The sequence below is a fragment of the Oncorhynchus nerka genome, linkage group LG6, assembly GCF_034236695.1.
Source record: "Oncorhynchus nerka isolate Pitt River linkage group LG6, Oner_Uvic_2.0, whole genome shotgun sequence".
NCBI classification, from domain to species: Eukaryota; Metazoa; Chordata; class Actinopteri; order Salmoniformes; family Salmonidae; genus Oncorhynchus; species Oncorhynchus nerka.
In genome coordinates, this window is record NC_088401.1 from 73,994,556 (window position 1) to 74,015,492 (window position 20,937).

Genomic DNA, 20,937 nt, shown 5'->3' on the forward strand with positions numbered 1-20,937 from the left:
TGGTGAGGACCTGCCTTACAACAGGCCTACAAGCCCTCAGCCCAGCCTCTCTCAGCCTTTTGCGGACAGTCTGATCACTGATGGAGGGATTGTGTATTCCTGGTGTAACTCGGGCAGTTGTTGTTGCCATCCTGTACCTGTCCCGCAGGTGTCATGTACCAATCCTGTGCAGGTGTTGTTACACGTGGTCTGCCACTGCGAGTACGATCAGCTGTCTGTCCTGTCTCCCTGTAGAGCAGTCTTAGGCGTCTCATAGTACGGACATTGCAATTTATTGCCCTGGCCACATCTGCAGTCCTCATGCCTCCTTGCAGCATGCCTAAGGCACGTTCACGCAGATGAGCAGGGACCCTGGGCATCTTTCATTTGGTGTTTTCCAGAGTCAATAGAAATACCTCTTTTAGTGTCCTATGTTTTCACAAGTGTGACCTTAATTGCCAACAGTCTATAAGCTGTTAGTGTCTTAACGACCGTTCCACGGGTGCATGTTCATTAATTGTTTATGGTTCATTGAACAAGCATGGGAAACTGTGTTTAAACCCTTTACAATGAAGATCTGTGAAGTTATTTGGATTTTTACGAAATATCTTTGAAAGACAGGGTCCTGAAAAGGGGATGTTTCTTTTTTTGCTGAGTTTATGTGCTCAACTTCACTTCTACCTCCATACTCTCTGTCAACACTGACTTCTCTCTCAACGTCTGACTGTCACTCTTTACACCCTCATACCCTCTGGTCTGTCTGTCTGTCTGTTTCTCCCTCTGACTGCCTCGGGGTGTGTGGGTGGATTTGGTGGGTGGGTGTTTGTACTGGTGGATCACAGCATGCAGATCATCCCGTCTTCCATAGTGTTTTAGTGGATCTTTCCTGATCTGGATCTCTTGTCGTTTGCTGATTCCATATTCCAGTCATTCCTATTGATTAGCAAGACCTGTGTGACAGTAGCCTGTAGTGCGACTAAAGGGGGGGTGACCAGACCAATGACAGTGTAATGTACTGTACTTAGTGCACGAGTCATAAACATGCCTAGGGTTATCTCATCATAACTGTACTAGCCTACTACTTTCTCACTTAAACACACGTTATCACAGCTTATGTACCTCTGACTCCACTCCTTACTAATGAGTATAACACCTCCCTCCCATCACCACTAACTACCCCATGTAGTGTACATGTGTCCAGGAAAGATGTTGGCTGGTGTTCAATGTCACCTCTCTCTGCCTCTGTCTGTGTGTGTGTTAACCACAGTCCCAGGAGGAGGTGTGTGACCTGCTTCATGCAGCTCCCTTCCAGAACATCCTCCCCAGGGTCTACATCAAAGGTATGTGATACAGGTCCAGGCGTGTGGATCCAGATTGAGAACAAGGTGGATGGGTGGGATAAGGACTTCAATATTGTTATGCATATCTGTCTGATGTGATTGGTGTAGTAACGTGTGTGTGTGTGTGTGTGTGTGTGTGTAGAGGGGGAGCGTCTGGAAGTCAGGATGAAGAGGCTGGAGGCTAAGTATGCTCCACTCCATCTGGTGCCCCTCATTGAGAGGCTGGGGACCCCTCAGGTGAGCTCTACCTTCTTGTCATCACCATCATACCTCATCACCTAGCTCTCTGTCCTGGCCCACAGCCATTAGACAGTTTCAGCAATCTTGGTTTGAAATGTAGAATTTGAAAGGGCAGCCATATTGGCACCAAAGTTCCAAGGCAATTACTTTCCCTATTTGATCTGCTCCTCCTTACTCCCTGTTCTCCTTCCTTCCTTCCTCTCCTAATGTATCCTTTCCTCCTCCCTTCCTGTCCGAATGTTTCCTTTCCTCAGCAAATAGCTATAGCCCGTGAGGGGGATCTGTTGACCAAGGAGCGTCTTTGCTGTGGCCTGTCCATGTTCGAGGTGATCCTTACGAGGATCCGTAGTTTCCTGCAGGATGCCGTGTGGCGAGGCCCGCCCCCCACCAATGGCGTGATGCACGTGGACGAGTGTATGGAGTTCCACCGCCTCTGGAGCGCCATGCAGTTTGTTTACTGCATCCCCGTCGGCACTCACGAGTTCACCGCAGAGTGAGTTACTGTAGGGGGCAAGGCAGTGTACACACACTCACACACAGTAACAATTTAGTTCCTGTAGTCCTCTCAGGGCACCAAAGACTTTACTGCAGATTTACAGTAGTAGATAAACCCATCAATCAAGCTTGATTTGTAAAGTGTTTTCTACAAATGCAAAGTACTTACTAAGTTAGTGACAGCAAGCCGTCCCTGTGCGTGTCCTCTGCAGGCAGTGTTTTGGTGACGGGCTGAACTGGGCAGGCTGCTCCATCATCGTGCTGTTGGGTCAGCAGCGCCGCTTCGACCTTTTTGACTTCTGCTACCACCTGCTCAAGGTGCAGAGGCAGGACGGCAAGGATGAGATCATCAAGAACGTGGTGGGTACACACTGACACTACGCACGCATCTACACACTTTTAACCAGCATGCTAGCACAGAAATAAGAAGCGATTTAGGGCACAGGTGGTGGCACCTTAACTGGGGAGGACAGGCTCGTAATGGCTGGAGCGCGGAATCAGTAGAATGGTATCAAACACATCATACTTTCCATGTGTTAGATGACTTTCCATTCGCTCAATTCCAGCCATTATTATGAGCTGTCCTCCCCTCAGCAGCCTCCACTGATTTAGGGATATGTCAACTGCTGGTAATTTTTATTTATTTTTTATGAGAAAGATTGACATGAGGAGAGGAAGCTCATCTTTGTGGCAAGATCTTGGCTACTACAATCCTGGTCTGTGGTCTGTGGTTTTAATTCTATCATACGATTCAAAACCTCCCTCTCTCTCGCTATCCCTCCCCCTCTCTCTCCACAGCCGCTGAAGAAGATGGCTGACCGCATCAGGAAGTACCAGATCCTGAACAATGAGATCTTTGCCATCCTCAACAAGTACATGAAGGCTGTGGAGACCGATAGTTCCACTGTGGAGCATGTCCGCTGCTTCCAGCCACCTATACACCAGTCCCTGGCCACAACGTGCTGAGAGGAACACACACGCTACATACACACACACACCAACCCAAATCATCACCACACGCTCTGCCTTTCTTTGGTCTTTTACTCAGACGCTCAGAGCCTTAGGATTCCAGAGTTCTGTATGTCTGTACACCATTTTGGCACCAAATATTCCATACCAATGACATTCCAATTTGCATTCTAAAATGCAACCGTCTTGGAACTTTTGGTGGGAACATAGCGTCCATTAAAAAGTCTAAATCTCAAACTGAGTTTTCTGAACTGTGAATATGTTTGGCCCAAAACCACAGTCTAGTTTTCGAGATGTTTTTCTGTTCTCAACCCATGTGACTCTCACACCCAGCATGCCTTCTCCTGTCCCAAGAGATATATGTCACATGGATGGCCTCAGTAACACACAACTGCCAATCCTGAGTGGTTACAGATCTGCAGTACCACTCTGCTTCCCCTCTAGTCACAATCAACAGTCTATCAGATACCTCTGAGAAACCATTTAGTGAGCATCAACAATCAACCTACATAAAAGATGATAGATATGCTGGAATAATCTCCAAAACCTCAATGCATACAAATAATCTGATTCTGAAATGACCTATAACCTGAGATTATTATTTCGTAGATTACATACGAAAGCAAACCTAACGGCTATTATTGAATTGCTTATTGAAGTCCACACCGGTGCTTCAAGTATTACGATGATACTTAATAACACCAATGTCATCAGTGTAATTTTCCCCCCATAACATCCATGATATGATCATCGCACAAGTCAACGAAATAATGAATGAATCCCAGAAGCTAACACAGGAGTGCCCCAAATGGCACCCTATTCCCTATAAAGTGCACTACTTTTGACCAGCGCTGGGCTCTGGTCAAAGGTAATGCACTATATAGAGAATAGGGTTCCATTTGGATGCAGCCCAAATCTCCCTGGACATACCCAAGCATAGTAAACCAGTGTCATAGGAGTAGTTAGCCACACCTCACCTCTTCTCTCCTCACACAACCCTACTGTTTCACAACAACTGCATAACAAGCATAACAAGGACACTTGACTGCTTTTCTGAGTTGCTTTTATTTATTTTTACCCATATTTTTGGGGTTTTAGCCTCTTGAGTATATTTTTATTCTGTTCCATTGTAAATTTCACTGTTGAACTAAAAAGAGAAGTTGAGTGTTGTAATTGTTATTGTTTTTAATTAATTATTGATAATTACATTTTTCATCCTTGGTATAACTTGCCTCTTCTGATGAGAAACCTCACCTACTGTCTTGTCAGTTTATTGAAACGTTTTTATATTCTGTATGTGCGCTTAATAGTGTTATTGTTTATCATTTGACTAATTATTGACATCATCTGCGCTCATGTGTTTTATTTGAGTTTTTTTCTGTAATAAAACATTAGAAATACTTCTTGATTGTAACATTTTAAAAAAGAGGCCAGGATGATGTTACTGTATTAGATTTGTTCAGAGAGTGAATGGGACCAAGCGAACTCCTGTAGAGTTCATTCCCTCCTATAGAAGAAGAAATAAAGGAATCAAGTAGTTGCCTATTTCCAGTTTAGGTACGAACTACACACCAGAAATGGAGAAAGGGACCTTTCCTAAATGTATTCACTATTGTTTGACTTTTTTCCCCTTTAGTTTAAGCATTGTTATCAAAATATTTTGTCCCAGTTTTTTATTCTTATGAAGGAAAATGATCGTTACATCAATGAAGGAGCAACCACATTTTCAGTTTCCCCTTTGTTTAATTTTTTGTTATTGTTCCAATGGTCCTTTTTGTTTTATTTATTCACACAACTACACTTTTATTGTTCATTCAATGGGTGAATATGTTAAGTAAAAGTTATCAATGCATCATTTTCGAACCTTTTGCATGAAAAGAAAAGCGATATATTGTCATTACGGATACATTTGTGACCTTAGGTTTTTGTGATGATATTAATGATATTGTTGTACAAGTGATCATGTTTTGAAATACAAAAATTAGAAAATAAGAATATAAAGATGTACAACGAATGGTCCTGCAAAAGGAAATTAAATTGTTGTATTTCCATTAAATAAATGTCTAACTAACATTTTATTATGAATCATGTATGACCGTGTACATTGTAATTAAAAAAATACTAAATATATTTGAATATAGCCACAGCGATCATGAGGAGAAGGAGGGGCTGGTGGGCGCTGGCGGAAGTCTAATTTCCTCTGCCCTGATTGGTTAAGTATGTGTCGTCTCTTTTTTGATTGGTTATGACGTGGTTTTGAAATTTCACGCTGCTTTGGCACTTATCCGTGACCAGCTATAAACTGTAACTACCGATTTTCTAGTGAACTATTTCTTCCAAACCATGTCTTTTTCAAGAGCTCCAGTGAAGCGATTTAATGAAAATATCGGTAAATTAAAGCATTGATAATGATTTAATTGAGCGAACCTAGCCAACTAACTTAACGTGTTGCTTTTGCCAAACAGTTAATATAACGTTATCGCTGATCTAGCTGTACAACAATATTTTGTATAACATTGTTTACTAGCTGGCTAACGTATTGTTGGTTTGGTAACTAGCTAGGAATGCCAAACCTTACTCCGTTTCAAGCACGGGGCAAAATATCCATGTCGGTTACGTTAGCTACATGCCATGACATGTTAGATGGCTAATTAGATAGCCAGCCCACAGCGTTTACACAGGCAGCCCAATTCTACGATTTTTCTCACTAATTTTGTCGTTTGACCAATCCGTTATTTTTTAACAATAATTTAGCAAAATATGGGAATTGGACTACCTGTGTAAACGCAGGCTGTCTTGTTTTCAACACGTTTTGTTCAGGCTGCGCCCCAGCACCGGGCACCTACGAGCTGAAACCAGGAGAGGTGAAGGGACCTGCCTCTTTCCTCCGGTCAGAGCGCTTCAAACTGCTCAAGGCCAGTGTTGGTAAGTTTAACTGTCAAACAACTGAAGTTTTAGTCAAAAAAAATAACTCATACTATTGACAATAGATCTATGATTAGACTGTCATTAAACCTAGATGTGTTTTTACTTTCTACACCATTCTAATTTCCAAATTCCCTCCCAACTCAGCTCCCAGCATCCTACCACCATATCCTTCTAAAGATGTGCCCACGTCACCCGTGGCTGTGCGTAGGACCATGTCTGTGGATGGACTGGTAAGTTGGTGTTCACACAATAATCACATTGTCCCTGGTTGGCACAGCCACATCATCAAGATAACCTTGAAGTACTGGGGTCTATTCATTAGTCGGATTCTTGCAACGGAAAACCTTTACATTTTTTTTTTTTCACCTTTATTTAACCAGGTAGGCCAGTTGAGAACAAGTTCTCATTTACAACTGCGACCTGGCCAAGATAAAGTAAAGCAGTGTGACACAAACAACAACACAGAGTTACACATGGAATAAACAAACATACAGTCAATAACACAATAGAAAAGTCTATATACAGTGTGTGCAAACGAGTTAAGATTAGGGAGGTAAGGCAATAAATAGGCCGTAGTGGCGAAGTAATTACAATTTAGCAATTAAACACTGGAGTGATAGATGTGCAGAAGATGAATGTCCAAGTAGAGACACTGGGGTGCAAAGGAGCAACAAAACAACATGGGGATGAGGTAGTTGGATGGGCTATTTACAGGTGGGCTATGTACAGGTGCAATGACCTGTAAACTGCTCTGACAGCTGATGCTTAAAGTTAGTGAGGGAGATATGTGTCTCCGGCTTCATTGAGTTTTGCAATTTGTTCCAGTCATTGGCAGCAGAGAACTGGAAGGAAAGGTGGCCAAAGGAGGAATTGGCTTTGGGGATGACCAGTGAAATATAACTGCTGGCGCGTGTGCTATGGGTGGATGCTGCTATGGTGACCAGTGAGCTGAGATAAGGCGGGGCTTTACCTAGCAAAGACTTATAGATTACCTGGAGCCAGTGGGTTTGGCGACGAATATGAAGCGAGGGCCAGCCAACGAGAGCATACAGGTCTCAGTGGTGGGTAGTATATGGGGCTTTGGTGACAAAATGGATGGCACTGTGATAGACTGCATCCAATTTGTTGAGTAGAGTGTTAGAGGTTATTTTGTAAATGACATCGCCAAAGTCAAGGATCGGTAGGATAGTCTGTTTTACAAGGGTATGTTTGGTAGCATGAGTGAAGGAAGCTTTGTTGCGAAATAGGAAGCCGATTCTAGATTTAATTTTGGATTGGAGATGCTTAATGTGAGTCTGGAAGGAGAGTTTACAGTCTAACCAGACACCTAGGTATTTGTAGTTGTCCACATATTCTAAATCAGAACCGTCCAGACTAGTGATGCTAGACGGGCAGGCAGGTGCCAGCAGCGATCGGTTGAAGAGCATGCATTTAGTTTTACTTGCATTTAAGAGCAGTTGGAGGTCACGGAAGGAGAGTTGTATGGCATTGAAGCTCGTCTGGAGGTTAGTTAACACAGTGTCCAAAGAAGGGCCAGAAGTATACAGAATGGTGTCGTCTGCGTAGAGGTGGATCAGTGAATCACCAGCAGCAAGAGCGACATCATTGATGTATACAGAGAAATGGGTCGGCCTGAGAATTGAATCCTGTGGCACCTCCATAGACTACCAGAGGTCCGGACAACAGGCCCTCTGATTTGACACACCGAACTCTGTCTGAGAAGTATTTGGTGAAACAGGCGAGGCAGTCATTTGAGAAACCAAGGCTGTTGAGTCTGCCGATAAGAATGCGGTGATGGACAGAGTCGAGAACCTTGGCCAGGTTGATGAATACTGCTGCACAGTATTGTCTTTTATCGATGGTGGTTATGATATCCTTTAGGACCTTGAGCGTGGCTGAGGTGCACCCATGACTAGCTTGGAAACCAGATTGCAATGAGGAGAAGGACGGTGGGATTCGAAATGGTCAGTAATCTGTTTAACTTGACTTTCAAAGACCTTAGAAAGGCAGGGTAGGATAGATATAGGTCTGTAACAGTTTGGGTCTAGAGTGTCATCTCAGACAATACGAAAGAGGTTGAACAGGCTAGTAATAGGGGTGGCAACAATTGCAGCGGATAATTTTAGAAAGAGGGTTCAGATTGTCTAGCCCAGCTGATTTGTAGGGGTCCAGATTTTGCAACTCTTTCAGAACATCAACTATCTGGATTTGGGTGAAGGAGAAATGGGGAGGCTTGGGCAAGTTGCTGTGGGGGGTGCAGGGCAGTTGACCGGTGTAGGGGTGGATTTATTAGTGGTGACAGTGTTTGTTTCCTAGCCTTAGTGCAGTGGGCAGCTGGGAGGAGGTGCTCTTATTTTCCATGGACTTTATAGTGTCCCAGAACTTTTTGGAGTTTGTGCTACAGGATGCACATTTCTGTTTGAAAAAGCTAGCCTTTGCTTTCCGAACTGCCTGTGTATATTGGTTCCTAACTTCCCTGAAAAGTTTCATATCTTGGGGGCTATTCGATGCTAATGCAGTACGCCACAGGTTGTTTTTGTGCTGGTCAAGGGCAGTCCGGTCTGGAGTGAACCAAGGGCTATATCCGCTCTTGGTTCTACATTTTATTTGAATGGTGCCTGCTTATATAAGATAGTGAGGAAAGCACTTTTTAAGAATTACCAGGCATCCTCTACTGACGGAATGAGGTCCATATCCTTCCAGGATACATGGGCCAAGTCGATTAGAAAGACCTGCTCGCTGAAGTGTTTTAGGGAGCGTTTGACATTGATGAGGGTTGGTCGTTTGACTGCAGACCTATTACGGACACAGGCAATGAGGCAGTGATCGCTGAGATCTTGGTTGAAGACAGTAGAGGTGTATTTAGAGGGCAGGTTGGTCAGGATGATATCTATGAGGGTGCCCATGTTTACGGATTTGGGGTTGTACCTGGTAGGTTCATTAATAATTTTTGTTCGATTGAGTGCATCTAGCTTAGATTGTAGGACGGCCGGGGTGTTAAGCATGTCCCAGTTTAGGTAACTTGACAGTATGAGTTCTGAAGAGCGATCGGGAGGCAATCAATTCACATTTGGTGTCCAGGGCACAGTTGGGGTCTGAAGGTGGTCTATAACAAGCGGCAACGGTGAGAGACTTGTTTCTGGAAAGGTGAATTTTTAAAAGTAGAAGCTCAAATTGTTTGTGCACAGACCTGGATAGTAAGACATAACTCTGTAGCCTATCTCTGCAGTAGATTGCAACTCCACCCCCTTTGGCAGTTCTATCTTGTTGGAAAATGTTATAGTTAAGGATGGACATTTCGGGATTTTGGTGGCCTTCCTAAGCCAGGATTCAGACACTGCTAGGACATCCGGGTTGGCAGAGTGCTAAAGCAGTGAATAAAACAAACTTAGGGAGGAGGCTTCTAATGTTAACATGCATGAAACCAAGGCTTTTGCGGTTACAGAAGTCATCAAATGAGAGCACCTGGGAATGGGAATGATGCTGGGGGCTGCAGGGCCTGGATTAACCTCTATATCACCAGAGGAGGAGTAGGATAAGAGTACGGCTAAAGGCTATAAGAACTGGTAATCTAGTGCGTTCGGAACAGAGAGTTAAGGGAGCAGGTTTCTGGGCGTGGAAGAATAAATTCAAGGCATAATGTACAGACAAAGGTATGGTAGGATGTGAATACAGAGGAGGTAAACCTAGTCATTGAGTGACGATGAGAGAGGTTTTGTCTCTAGAGACACTATTTAAACCAGGTGAGATCACCGCATGTGTGGGAGGGGGAACAAAAGGGCATATTGAGCAGGGCTGGAGGCTCTACAGTGACATAAGACAATTTACTCGAGGAAGCAAACATAATGAAGGAGGGACCTACCTGAATTTGTACTTGATCAACTCTAGTTTTCCTTGCAAAACGATTTTCATTTGGTGTAAACACTTTGTGTTGCAAAAATGTTTTGCAGTGGAATCCGACTAATGAATACACCCTGGTGCTTTAAAGGGATAGTTTGAGATTTTGGCAATGAAGCCCTTTATCGACTTCCCCAGTCAGAAACTCATGAATACCATTTTTATGTCTGTGTCCGGTATGTATAAAGGAAGCCAATGCTTACTAGTGTTAGCACAATGACTGAAAGTCTAGCATGCTAGCTGTTCCCATAGACTTCCAGTAATTGTGCTAATGCTGGTTAGCAATAACACTAGTTGGCATCTTCCTTCAAATTCAATGCAAAGACATAAAAATGGTATCCATGGGTTCATCTGATGGATAAAAAGCTTAATGGCCAAAATCCTGAACTATCCTTTAGCTTTCCTTTGCGATTAATTGGTCCATTCCTCCTTCACCCAGGTTGACGGGTCCATGTCAAAGAAAGACAAGAGTGGCCAATCGATGCAGATGAAACGGCAGAAACTCCTGGAGAAAGAGGTTGTATAGTTATACAGACTGGTTTGAGGAGCAAATATGTCTTGTCTGTCGCAAACCGTTACCCGTTGAAGAACAAAAAAAATGTGACAAGATTTATCATTGATGTGGCTAAGTTTTAGTTTTCACAGCAGCTGTGACCTACCTTACTGCATGCCTTCGTTCTTCAATCTAACACTAACCACTGCTGCTGCACCAGGGAGCAGATCTAACCCTAAAAGCCTTGGTTTCATGCATGTCAACATTAGAAGCCTCTTCCCTAAGTTTGTTTGATTCACTGCTTTAGCACACACTAACCGTCTCCTCCCTCCTGTAGATCCGCTCCCTGGTGCAGCAGCGCGGGGAGCAGGACAGGCGCCTGGTAACCCTGGAGGAGGAGCTGAGGAAGGTGGAGGCCAAGCTGTTGTCTGTGGTCAGGGAGAAGACTGGTCTGGCAGCGAACGTCACCACCCTGGAGAGACAGCTGGCTGAGCTCAAGAAGACTAACGACTTCCTCAAGAACAAGGTAATGTGGTGTTTGATGGTACAATCAAGAGTTGGCATGCTCATCTCAATGGGCTGCTTTTCCACTGATTTGGCCTAATCCTGGAGTTAAAAGCTATTTCAATGGAGAATCTCCTTTTAGAATTATTTTTAGTCTTGGACTAGGCTTAATCTGTGTCTGGGCAACTGGCCCAATGGTCTTAAAGCAAAAGTCTTTAGCTACAGGGTTAAAAAGGTATAAACTGGTTGTTATGGTTATAGGTTATGTGTCAGTCATCTGGGTCTAGTTGACAAAACAATACTTCCACCCTGCTATCGGCTACTACCCTAGCTTGTCCAATAACAAATGTTCACATTTTCTGTTTGTACCTTGTTTTGTAAATGTCTGACTGTGTTGTCGTTGTGTTCCCCTAGGTTTCTGCAGACACAACTAAGAAGCGATTCCAGTCTATGTCTGTGGAGCTGATGGAGGCAAGAAACAAACTGGATGTCAAGGACAAGGTACGACACCTGGGACACGTCAGTAGTCCGCAGCGTTTCTTATATTCACATTAAAATACGCTATGTAGAGTAAGTTACACGTCGGCTCTATTCATCGCATTTCTATCTGCAATGTTTGGTTACTCAAAGTGTCCTTGTTCACACACCATTCACTATCCTGTCTGTATATCGGTGTTTGCCTTGCGTACATCTCGCTCTAAATCAAATTGTGTGCTGATATTGTGTTTTTTGTTCAGGAGCTGTGTTTCCTGCATGTGTAGTGTCTCTGAGCAGTGTGGTTGGTTGAGTGACATTTGTGTTGTCCTATAAGGAGCTGAGTTTCCTGCAGATCAGTACAGGGGGCCAGGTGATGTTGCTGGAGACAGACCTGGAGGCGGCCAGAGCTACACTCACCACCCTGAAGGAGAGGAACGAGGACCTGGGTGAGACCACCTGACCTCACTGACACAGCATCGTTAGCCTGCGTAGTTATTATCAATCAATTAAACGTTATAAACAGCACATCTATTTAAAAGATGTTTAGCTCGAAGTGCTGTGCCTCTGAGAAATGTTTTTGAAATGTAAAGTTTCGTTTTCACAGCGGACCTCCACCACGACACCAAAGTCCACAACGAGGAGCTGGAGAATGAGATGGGTACACTGCAAGGTAAGTCGTTTGTCTCTGTGTGTCCATTCTCCCATCCTTTTCTGTATAATTAGAAAGCATCATTCTAACAATGTTCTGTATCCCTGTCTCAGCTGTGATCCAGGAGCTGAGAGAGGAGGTCAATGTTCTACAGGGTTACCTGGACACAGCCAACGACCACATCCAGGTATAAACATATACTGGTCACTGAGGGAAGAAACATGTATCTAGTGTATATATCCTATCTACAGTTGAAGTCAGAAGTTTACATACACTTAGGTTGGAGTCATTAAAACTAGTTTTTCAACCACTCCACAAATTTCTTCTTAACAAACTATAGTTTTGGCAAGTCTGCTTGGACATCTACTTTGTGCATGACACAAGTCATTTTTCCAACAATTGTTTACAGACAGATTATTTCATTTCTAATTCACTATCACAAATTCAGTGGGTCAGAAGTTTACATACACTAAGTTGACTGTGCCTTTAAACAGCTTGGAAAATTCCAGAAAATTATGCCATGGCTTTAGAAGCTTCTTATAGGCTAATTTACATAATTTGAGTCAATTGGAGGTGTACCTGTGGATGTATTTTAAGTCCTACCTTCAAACTTTGCTTGACATCATGGGAAAATCACAAGAAATCAGCCAAGACCTCAGAAAAAAAATTGTAGACCTCCACAAGTCTGGTTCATCTTTGGGAGCAATTTCCAAATGCCTGAAGGTACACGTTCATCTTACAAACAATAGTATGCAAGTATAAACACCATGGGTACACGCAGCCATCATACCACTCAGGAAGGAGATGCGTTCTGTCTCCTAGAGATGAACGTACTTTGGTGCGAAAAGTGCCAATCAATCCCAGAACAACAGCAAAGGACCTTGTGAAGATGCTGGAGGAAACGGGTACAAAAGTATCTATATCCACAGTAAAACGAGTCCTATATCGACAACTCGAAAGGCTACTCAGCAAGGAAGAAGCCACTGCTCCAAAATCGCCATAGAAAAGCCAGACTACAGTTTGCAACTGCACATGGGGACAAAGATTGTACTTCTTGGAGAAATGTCCTCTGGTCTGATGAAACAAAATAGAACTGTTTGGCCATAATGACCATTGTTTTTTTGGGAGGAAAAAAGGGGAGGCTTGCAAGCCGAGGAACACCATCCCAACCGTGAAGCACGGGGGTGGCAGCATTATGTTGTGGGGGTGCTTTGCTGCAGGAGGGACTGGTGCACTTCACAAAATAGATGGCATCATGAGGTAGGAAAAGCATACTTCCAAAGTTGTAGCAAAATAGCTTAAGGACAACAAAGTCAAGCTATTGGAGTGGCCATCACAAAGCCCTGACCTCAATCCTATAGACATTTTTTGGGCAAAACTGAAAAAGTGTGTGTGAGCAAGGAGGCCTACAAACCTGACTCAGTTACACCAACTCTGTTAGGAAGAATGGGCCAAAATGCATCAACTTATTGTGGGAAGGTTGTGGAAGGCTACCCAAAATGTTTGATCAAAGTTAAACAATTTAAAGGCAATGCTACCAAATAGTAATGGAGTGTATTGAATCTGCAGACCCACTGGGAATGTGAGGAATCTGTGAAGCTGAGTTTAAATGTATTTGGCTAAGGTGTATGTAAACTTCCAACTTCAACGTATCTATCCTAACACAATACTGTTTACTGAAGGAAGAAATGTGTATGGAGAAACTACCTGAATCGCCCATGATCGTGCTTACATCGGAGTGTGGAAATGATAATTTAGAGGTAGTTCTAAACTGTTATAGCATACTGTTATGTCTCCTTAGGACCTGCGTATGAAGCTTCGTGAGAAGACCGAGATGGAGAACAGCATGTCTGAGTCTCAGCACGAGAAACTGGGGTGAGCAAATGCACATCTCTTCCCTGAACAACTGCTTTCAGAATAATTTAAATGAATGGCTTTATTTGTGAAGAATGCTGTCCTCTCGACCTCTTCTTATATGTCTCTCTGTGTTGAAATGGATGACATCAGTTTCCTAATGGTCTTGGTTGACATGCAAAACAAAAGCATTTGACCTCATGCCATGTTCTTTTCTCTCAGTCATCTTGAACAGAAGCTGGAGCAGTGCACCGCGGAGCTCTGGATCTCTCAGAACATTCTCCGTCAGAAGGAGGAGGAGTCAGAGAAAGGTCAACAGGACCTGCAGGCTTCCCGGGCTGCATTGCAGGAGACTGAGAAGCTTCTGGAGTGGCGAGAGGCGGAGCTGACGTCCTCCCAGAAGGCATTGGGAGATATGGAAACACAGATGCAGCGGGCCAACCAGGAAATGTGTGACTCCCGGAGTGCAGTGCAGCAACAGGATGCGGAGGTAGTGCGTCTGAGGGAGGTGCTGAGGAGGACAGTGAAGGAGCTGGATGAGAGAATAGCTCATCTGGGAGAGAAGTGCAAAATCCTGGAGGAGGAGAGAAGTAAACATACATACAGCCCTACTCCCTAATTATAATACTGACATACCCTAAACTAATGGGAAAAATGGGTCTAATGGGAACTTATCTTAAGCAGATTTATCAGGAAGAGTTTTGGGGAAATGTCTCCAGGTTGCTGTTATCAGTGTTGGCTCTATACCAAGTGTCTGTGTGTATCTGTCTTTAGATAGGGGCCAGGGGAGAGTGGAGGAGCTGACTGCAGAGCTGAGCCTCCTGCAGGAGAACTGGAGGAGTGAGAAGGAGGTGCAGGAGCAGCTGGCGCAGGCACACACCTCCCTGTCTGAGGAGCTGAAGAAGGAAAAGGTTAGTGGCGTTGGGGGTGACTTGGCTCCAATATGTCCCCCATTTAAAATCCCACACCTGACTCTGCAGAGTAGAATACTCACCTCCACTACTTACTGGTTCTGTGTGTCTCTTTCTCCCCAGGAGCGTGCAGCCTCCCTGGCCTCGGGGCTGGAGAGAGTTAGGGAGGAGACCGAGGACGAGAGGAAACAGTTGGAGGATGAGTTGGAGGAGGCTCTAGTGGAGCTGTCAGTTCTGGAGTTGCAGGAAGAGAGGAGGGAGGAGGAGGAGAAGAGGAGAGAGGAGGCCTTACAGAGTTACCAGCAGGAGAAGACTGAGATGGAGAGGGAACTGACTGAGACCAGAGCACTGCTAGACAGGTGAGGAGTGTGTGGGGAGGGGTTGGAAGCGAGGGGAGTAGAACTAAACTGAGAGAATGAATGAATAAAACAGGCTCTGTCGGGTTTGAAATAGTGTTTAATTTTTTTAAAAGTATCTTGACTGGAGTTGCTGTGGAGTTTAGCTGCAGTCAGACTGGACTCCATCAATGCTCTTGTATCCCAAACAGTTACTCATTATATGCAGGGCTTTTTTAGCCACCAAATAAAATGCATTATTATCATTATTATTGCAACCATAGAGAATCAGACATAAATGTAGACTTCACTCTGCCTATTGGCTTCTTTGCATATTCAAGTCTGTCTCAAAATACAGCACTGCCCCTTTAAGGCTCTTCTGGAGGATGGTTGGCCACCCTTCATAGCCTATAAAATACTGCAACATTACAACCAAATGCTTTTTGTCTTCATAAAATAATTGCCTCGTTCAATTAATCAGGGATCAAATTGCAGTGGTAGGCTACTTCTAAGCAAGACGACTAATTAAGACATGCGTATCTATAACCTTGTAAGGCTAAAATATTCTATAATCTATGGTAATGATTATCACTGAATGATGAAAATATTGGAATAAAGTAGGCTAATGTAGTTGAAGGCATCTCACATTCGCGGGGAGCATCGGGCCGCGGGGAGCGTCGGGCCGCGGGGTACCCGTCTTCACTAAATCAAACAATGTCAGGTTGTGGTTGTCATTGAATCTCCGTTTTGGATATTTGATTACAATTCGGTTGAGAAAATGTTCGCTGAGGTTGAATGCTCATTATGGTCTTTAGTCTAGTTTGCTCATCTCAGCGAGTCTATTATTTTCCTCTTCAGTAGCCTGCTCCCGACCAAACACCCATGACTTGTGTGATAGATTCATCAAGCAATGGGATTTTGTTTCACCGAATCGCCGTAATTCTCTGGCTGGGCTAATAAGTGGAGGGGGTACAGCCCATCTGTTTGTTGGTTCATCTATCACTGATCAGAAACCTTCAACACCCTACACCTGCTCCCTACTAGGCTTAGAATGTATGCCTGGGCGTAGCTCCTAGCAACCGGCCCTGGTGATTTCAATCAGATACAATACAATTGTACTCTAAAGCGGTCTGCAGTTACTAAAACATCCAGAGGACGATCTGATCCTATTTCTGATCTGCGGAAAAGTTTCATACTGGGATTTTTATTTTATTTTTCTACTTTTCCATTCAGACAACTTAAATCTATATTCTACTTTTGCCCGACAATTTTGATTTACTTGTCCCGGGCAAGCAGACAAGTGTTAATGTCGAGCCCTGTTATCAAGATTAGGGATAATGCACCTCACCTTTGCTCAAAGTGCTCCTTTCAACGGTGTGCGTTGCATCTCCTTCCAGGATAAGCAGTGCCGTGGAGGCGTTGGAGAAGGTACACGGTGCTGAAACGAGGAGGCTGCAGGAGGAACACACCACCTCCCTCAGCAAGATAGGACACATGGCCACTGAACTGGAGAGGTAACCTACTGTCAATCAATCCTGCGGCGCTATACAGAGCCCTCAGCATTGTTACAATGCCGTACGGTATCGCCGTACAGAGCTTGATTTGGCCTCCTGAGCCTCCACAATTGTCACAGCCTCCATACAGAGCCTCCGCACTGCATTTCCGGATCGAGCCTAAATCGTCTTTAAGACATAAAAATTTGTATTTTGTTCCACCAGCACCAGACAGGCCCTGAAGGGAGCAGAGGATAGGAGTAGAGCGCTGGAGGACGAGGTAGAGAGGGTGACTAAGCAGATGGAGAGAGTGAATCAACAGGAGGAGGAGGTGAAAAAGCTGAGGGAGGAGATGGAGGAGGAACAGGAGAAACATCTAGCTAACCAGCGGGGTCAGGAGAAAGCCAGAAAGGAGTATGAGAGGTGAGCTCATCATAGGGCTTCAATCTGGTGATTGAATGTGCATGTTGATGGGATTTTGACTGACTCTCTCTCCCCCCTCTGACTCTTTCACCCTCCATTCTCTTTCTTCCCCCCCTGTCCATTCTCTCTCCCTCTCCATTCTCTCTCTCTCTCCCCCATCTCTAGAATTCTGTTGGAGGTACAGACACGTCTAGCTCAGCGAGATGATGAAATGAAGAGGGCTGAGGAGGAGGTGCAGAGACAGCTGCAGGAGGAGAGGATGGAGAAAGGGGAGGTGCAAAGGCTACTCCAGCAAGCTAGAGAGGAGAAAGAGGAGCTTCAAATGCTATTTAAGCAAACTAAAGAGGGAGTGCAGAGGCTACTGGAGCAGGAGAAAGGAGAGGGGGAAGTGCAAGGGATGTCAGAGGAGGTGGGGGGGCGAGAGAGACTGGTGGAGGTGGTAGAGGAGGAGAAGCTAACTCTTCAGTTTTTGGTAGGGGAGGTAGAGAAGGAGAAACTGAGTCTTCAAAACCAGTTGGAGAAGGTGGAGGACCAGGTAAAGAAATATCTGCCATCTCTAGAGAACCACATGAATGAGGTAGAGAAAGAGAGGGATGATCTGAAAACAGCAGCGACGTTTGAAATAGACAAAAAGGGCCTTCAGAACCAGGTAGAACTGATGGAAGAGAAGGTTTCTCTCCAGAGCCAGGTGGATGTGGAGGTCCAGGAGGTTTCTCTCCAGAGCCAGGTGGATGTGGAGGTCCAGGAGGTTTCTCTCCAGAGCCAGGTGGATGTGGAGGTCCAGGAGGTTTCTCTCCAGAGCCAGGTGGATGTGGAGGTCCAGGAGGTTTCTCTCCAGAGCCAGGTGGATGTGGAGGTCCAGGAGGTTTCTCTCCAGAGCCAGGTGGATGTGGAGGTCCAGGAGGTTTCTCTCCAGAGCCAGGTGGATGTGGAGGTCCAGGAGGTTTCTCTCCAGAGCCAGGTGGATGTGGAGGTCCAGGAGGTTTCTCTCCAGAGCCAGGTGGATGTGGAGGTCCAGGAGGTTTCTCTCCAGAGCCAGGTGGATGTGGAGGTCCAGGAGGTTTCTCTCCAGAGCCAGGTGGATGTGGAGGTCCAGGAGGTTTCTCTCCAGAGCCAGGTGGATGTGGAGGTCCAGGAGGTTTCTCTCCAGAGCCAGGTGGATGTGGAGGTCCAGGAGGTTTCTCTCCAGAGCCAGGTGGATGTGGAGGTCCAGGAGGTTCCTCTCCAGAGCCAGGTGGATGTGGAGGTCCAGGAGAAGGTGACTCTCTATTGGGAGATGGAGGAACAGAGAAGAGACTTCCAGAGAATGCTGCTGGAGACTCAAGACAAGAGGTGAGGAAGACCACTGACTGACCGACCGACTGAACTGTCTTAAGGTTGTTTCCCCTTTTTAGATTCATTAATAAATACAATTGCATGGACAGGCGGGGAACTGATCCTGGATCAGCACCCTACTCGGGGTGGCAGGGTAGCCTAGTGGTTAGAGCGTTGGACTAGTAACCGGAAGGTTGCAAGTTCAAACCCCCGAGCTGACAAGGTACAAATCTGTTGTTCTGCCCCTGAACAGGCAGTTAACCCGCTGTTCCTAGGCCGTCATTGAAAATAAGAATTTGTTCTTAACTGACTTGACTTGGTAAAATAAAAAAATAAATAAAAATACTCTGAGACTATGAATATGGACCCAGATCATCAAGTGGAAGACAATGGTATTATAAGACAATAGGCTTTAAATGCACTGTTATAACTCTCTCAGTGATGCAGAGACGGAACACTGGAGGAGACGGTACGAGGAGCTCTACGCCAAGGTCAAGCCCTTCCAGGTCAGTCCACTGCTGCGTTGTGGGAAATGTACTTCATCTGAGTGTTTTCTTATGTGTTGTCAATGTTGAATTATATTCCCCCATAGAAGTAGTATGAGTAGAAGTGGTCATTGACTTAAAGACAGGCCCAAATAAAAATTCTATGTTCCCCCATCTCTGCTTCCGGTTGGTTTGGCCCTGCAGGAGCAGCTGAATGGGTTTGCTGCGGAGCGGGAATCGCTACTGAACGAGAACGGGGCGAACCAGGAGGAGCTAACACGGCTAGCGGACGCCTACGCTCGTCTGCTGGGCCACCAGAACCAGAAACAGAAGATCAGACACGTGGTGAAGCTCAAAGATGAGAACATTTCCCTCAAACAGGTCAGTTTGCTCATTTAAATATAAGCATGGGCTATATTGTTTAAAGTAAACAAAATATAATTATAGTAACAATTACACTTTAGTTGCCACCAAATTGTGCAGTAGGAGTTTCACCATGTATTGTTTTCATATATCCACTTCTTTTAAATCCACGAAGGGACTGGGTGTTGCCAAAAGCTTTTTGGGTGTACTACAGTCACACATGATTGTAAAGCATGTGTGTGTGTAGGAGCTGTCTAAGCTGCGTGCCCAGGTGTCCCGTCAGAAGAAGGGAGGCCAGCCCCAACGCAGGGTTGACCCCAGCAAAGCCTTCAACAACCAGGACAGCAAGGAGAACCTGCTGCCACACCTCTCAGACACACCAGCATTTCCTTTAGCGGGTAATTGACAGCTTTTGGACATTTTTTAAATTGATGTATTATTCTCTTTTTTAAGACCTAACAACCGGCACACAAACATTGTTGGACACATTGTTTGACAGAGAATATCCAATCACATCGGCTGCATTGTGGTTTGTTCAAGTTGTCTATCAATGGCATCACCTCTACTCTGCCTTGAGTTCGTCCTCCCATAGTGGACTTGCAACAACAACATGGTCTGACCTGTGATACACAGCTGTTTTTTTTGTGCAGGGGAGAAGTCTTCATGCATTTTATGAATGCTTTTTCTAGTTGAACCTCCCAAGAACTGACAGAAATGTTCACTAATGCCTATTTAACATTGTAAGTCAGGTTAGCTAGCTACAGATATAGGGTCTTCATTTGAGCCAGTTTGCTACAGCAGGCAAATAATCCTGCAGCAACAGGAAATGTTCATTATTATGTGGATCATGATTATTGGACCTTCTTTTGGGGTTGATACATTTTTCTGGAGGGAAAAAGTCTGAAATTTCAAAGTTGAAATTGCAAACTTCAGAAGACATTTTTAAATTTAAAATATACTACCACCACCTGCCAGCCCCCCCCCCCCCCATCGGAGGACAAAATATACTACCACCACCTGCCAGGGCCCCCCCTCTCATCGGAGGACAAAGTATACTACCACCACCTGCCCCCCCCTCATCGGAGGACAAAGTATACTACCACCACCTGCCAGCCCCCTCATCGGAGGACAAAGTATACTACCACCACCTGCCAGCCCCCTCATCGGAGGACAAAGTATACTACCACCACCTGCCAGCCCCCCTCATCGGAGGACAAAGTATACTACCACCACCTGCCAGCCCCCCTCATCGGAGGACAAAATATACTACCACCACCTGCCAGCTCCCCCTCATCGGAGGACAAAATATACTACCACCACCTGCCAGCTCCCCCTCATCGGAGGACAAAATATACTACCACCACCTGCCAGCCCCACCCCTCATCGGAGGACAAAATATACTACCACCACCTGCCAGCTCCCCCTCATCGGAGGACAAAATATACTACCACCACCTGCCAGCCCCCCCTCATCGGAGGACAAAATATACTACCACCACCTGCCAGCCCCCCCCCATCATCGGAGGACAAAATATACTACCACCACCTGCCAGCCCCACCCCCTCATCGGAGGACGAAGTATATATATATTTTACATTATTTATATTTTACGGACATGGTGCCTTTTTTACATGAGTTAACTATTACCAATGTTTCCAACACTTTGGGGGCGATGATCGGAAACTTAAACGTTGTGGGAATTATGTGTAACTTCCTGTATGGTTTAGTGGTGAGGCTGTAGCCTTGCAAATCTAGACAGTAGCCAATAGATTATTGGAGCATTATGTAG

The 20,937-nt window shown here is 45.0% G+C and overlaps 2 protein-coding genes across 3 annotated transcripts in view; both read left to right on the top strand.

Moving 5' to 3' along the window:
• The window catches only part of LOC115130961 (cytoplasmic FMR1-interacting protein 2), a 54,130-nt gene extending 50,083 nt beyond the window's left edge, over nt 1-4,047 (top strand). Inside the window, exons 26-30 of the mRNA XM_065019864.1 lie at nt 1,247-1,319; nt 1,462-1,556; nt 1,814-2,052; nt 2,267-2,414; nt 2,853-4,047. Coding sequence (XP_064875936.1) covers nt 1,247-1,319; nt 1,462-1,556; nt 1,814-2,052; nt 2,267-2,414; nt 2,853-3,020 — 723 coding nt within the window. The 3' untranslated portion in view covers nt 3,021-4,047. The remainder of the gene's footprint in view (nt 1-1,246; nt 1,320-1,461; nt 1,557-1,813; nt 2,053-2,266; nt 2,415-2,852) is intronic.
• A 1,249-nt stretch (nt 4,048-5,296) lies between these two features.
• LOC115130960 (hyaluronan mediated motility receptor-like) lies at nt 5,297-20,261 on the top strand. 2 transcript variants are annotated; one of them, XM_029662562.2, is made up of 19 exons: nt 5,297-5,412; nt 5,844-5,948; nt 6,096-6,181; nt 10,288-10,365; nt 10,679-10,867; nt 11,260-11,346; nt 11,657-11,768; nt 11,927-11,992; nt 12,085-12,158; nt 13,773-13,846; nt 14,048-14,415; nt 14,600-14,736; nt 14,860-15,095; nt 16,469-16,585; nt 16,790-16,987; nt 17,153-18,319; nt 18,741-18,807; nt 18,991-19,167; nt 19,397-20,261. In XM_029662562.2, exons 1-19 carry the CDS (start codon nt 5,367-5,369, stop codon nt 19,553-19,555), a joined length of 3,543 nt encoding a protein of 1,180 aa, XP_029518422.1. In that variant the 5' UTR covers nt 5,297-5,366; the 3' UTR covers nt 19,556-20,261. The 2 variants fall into 2 exon arrangements, with proteins under 2 accessions (XP_029518422.1, XP_029518424.1); XM_029662564.2 differs by having other exon boundaries at nt 19,325-19,489.
• Nucleotides 20,262-20,937: the final 676 nt, after the last annotated feature.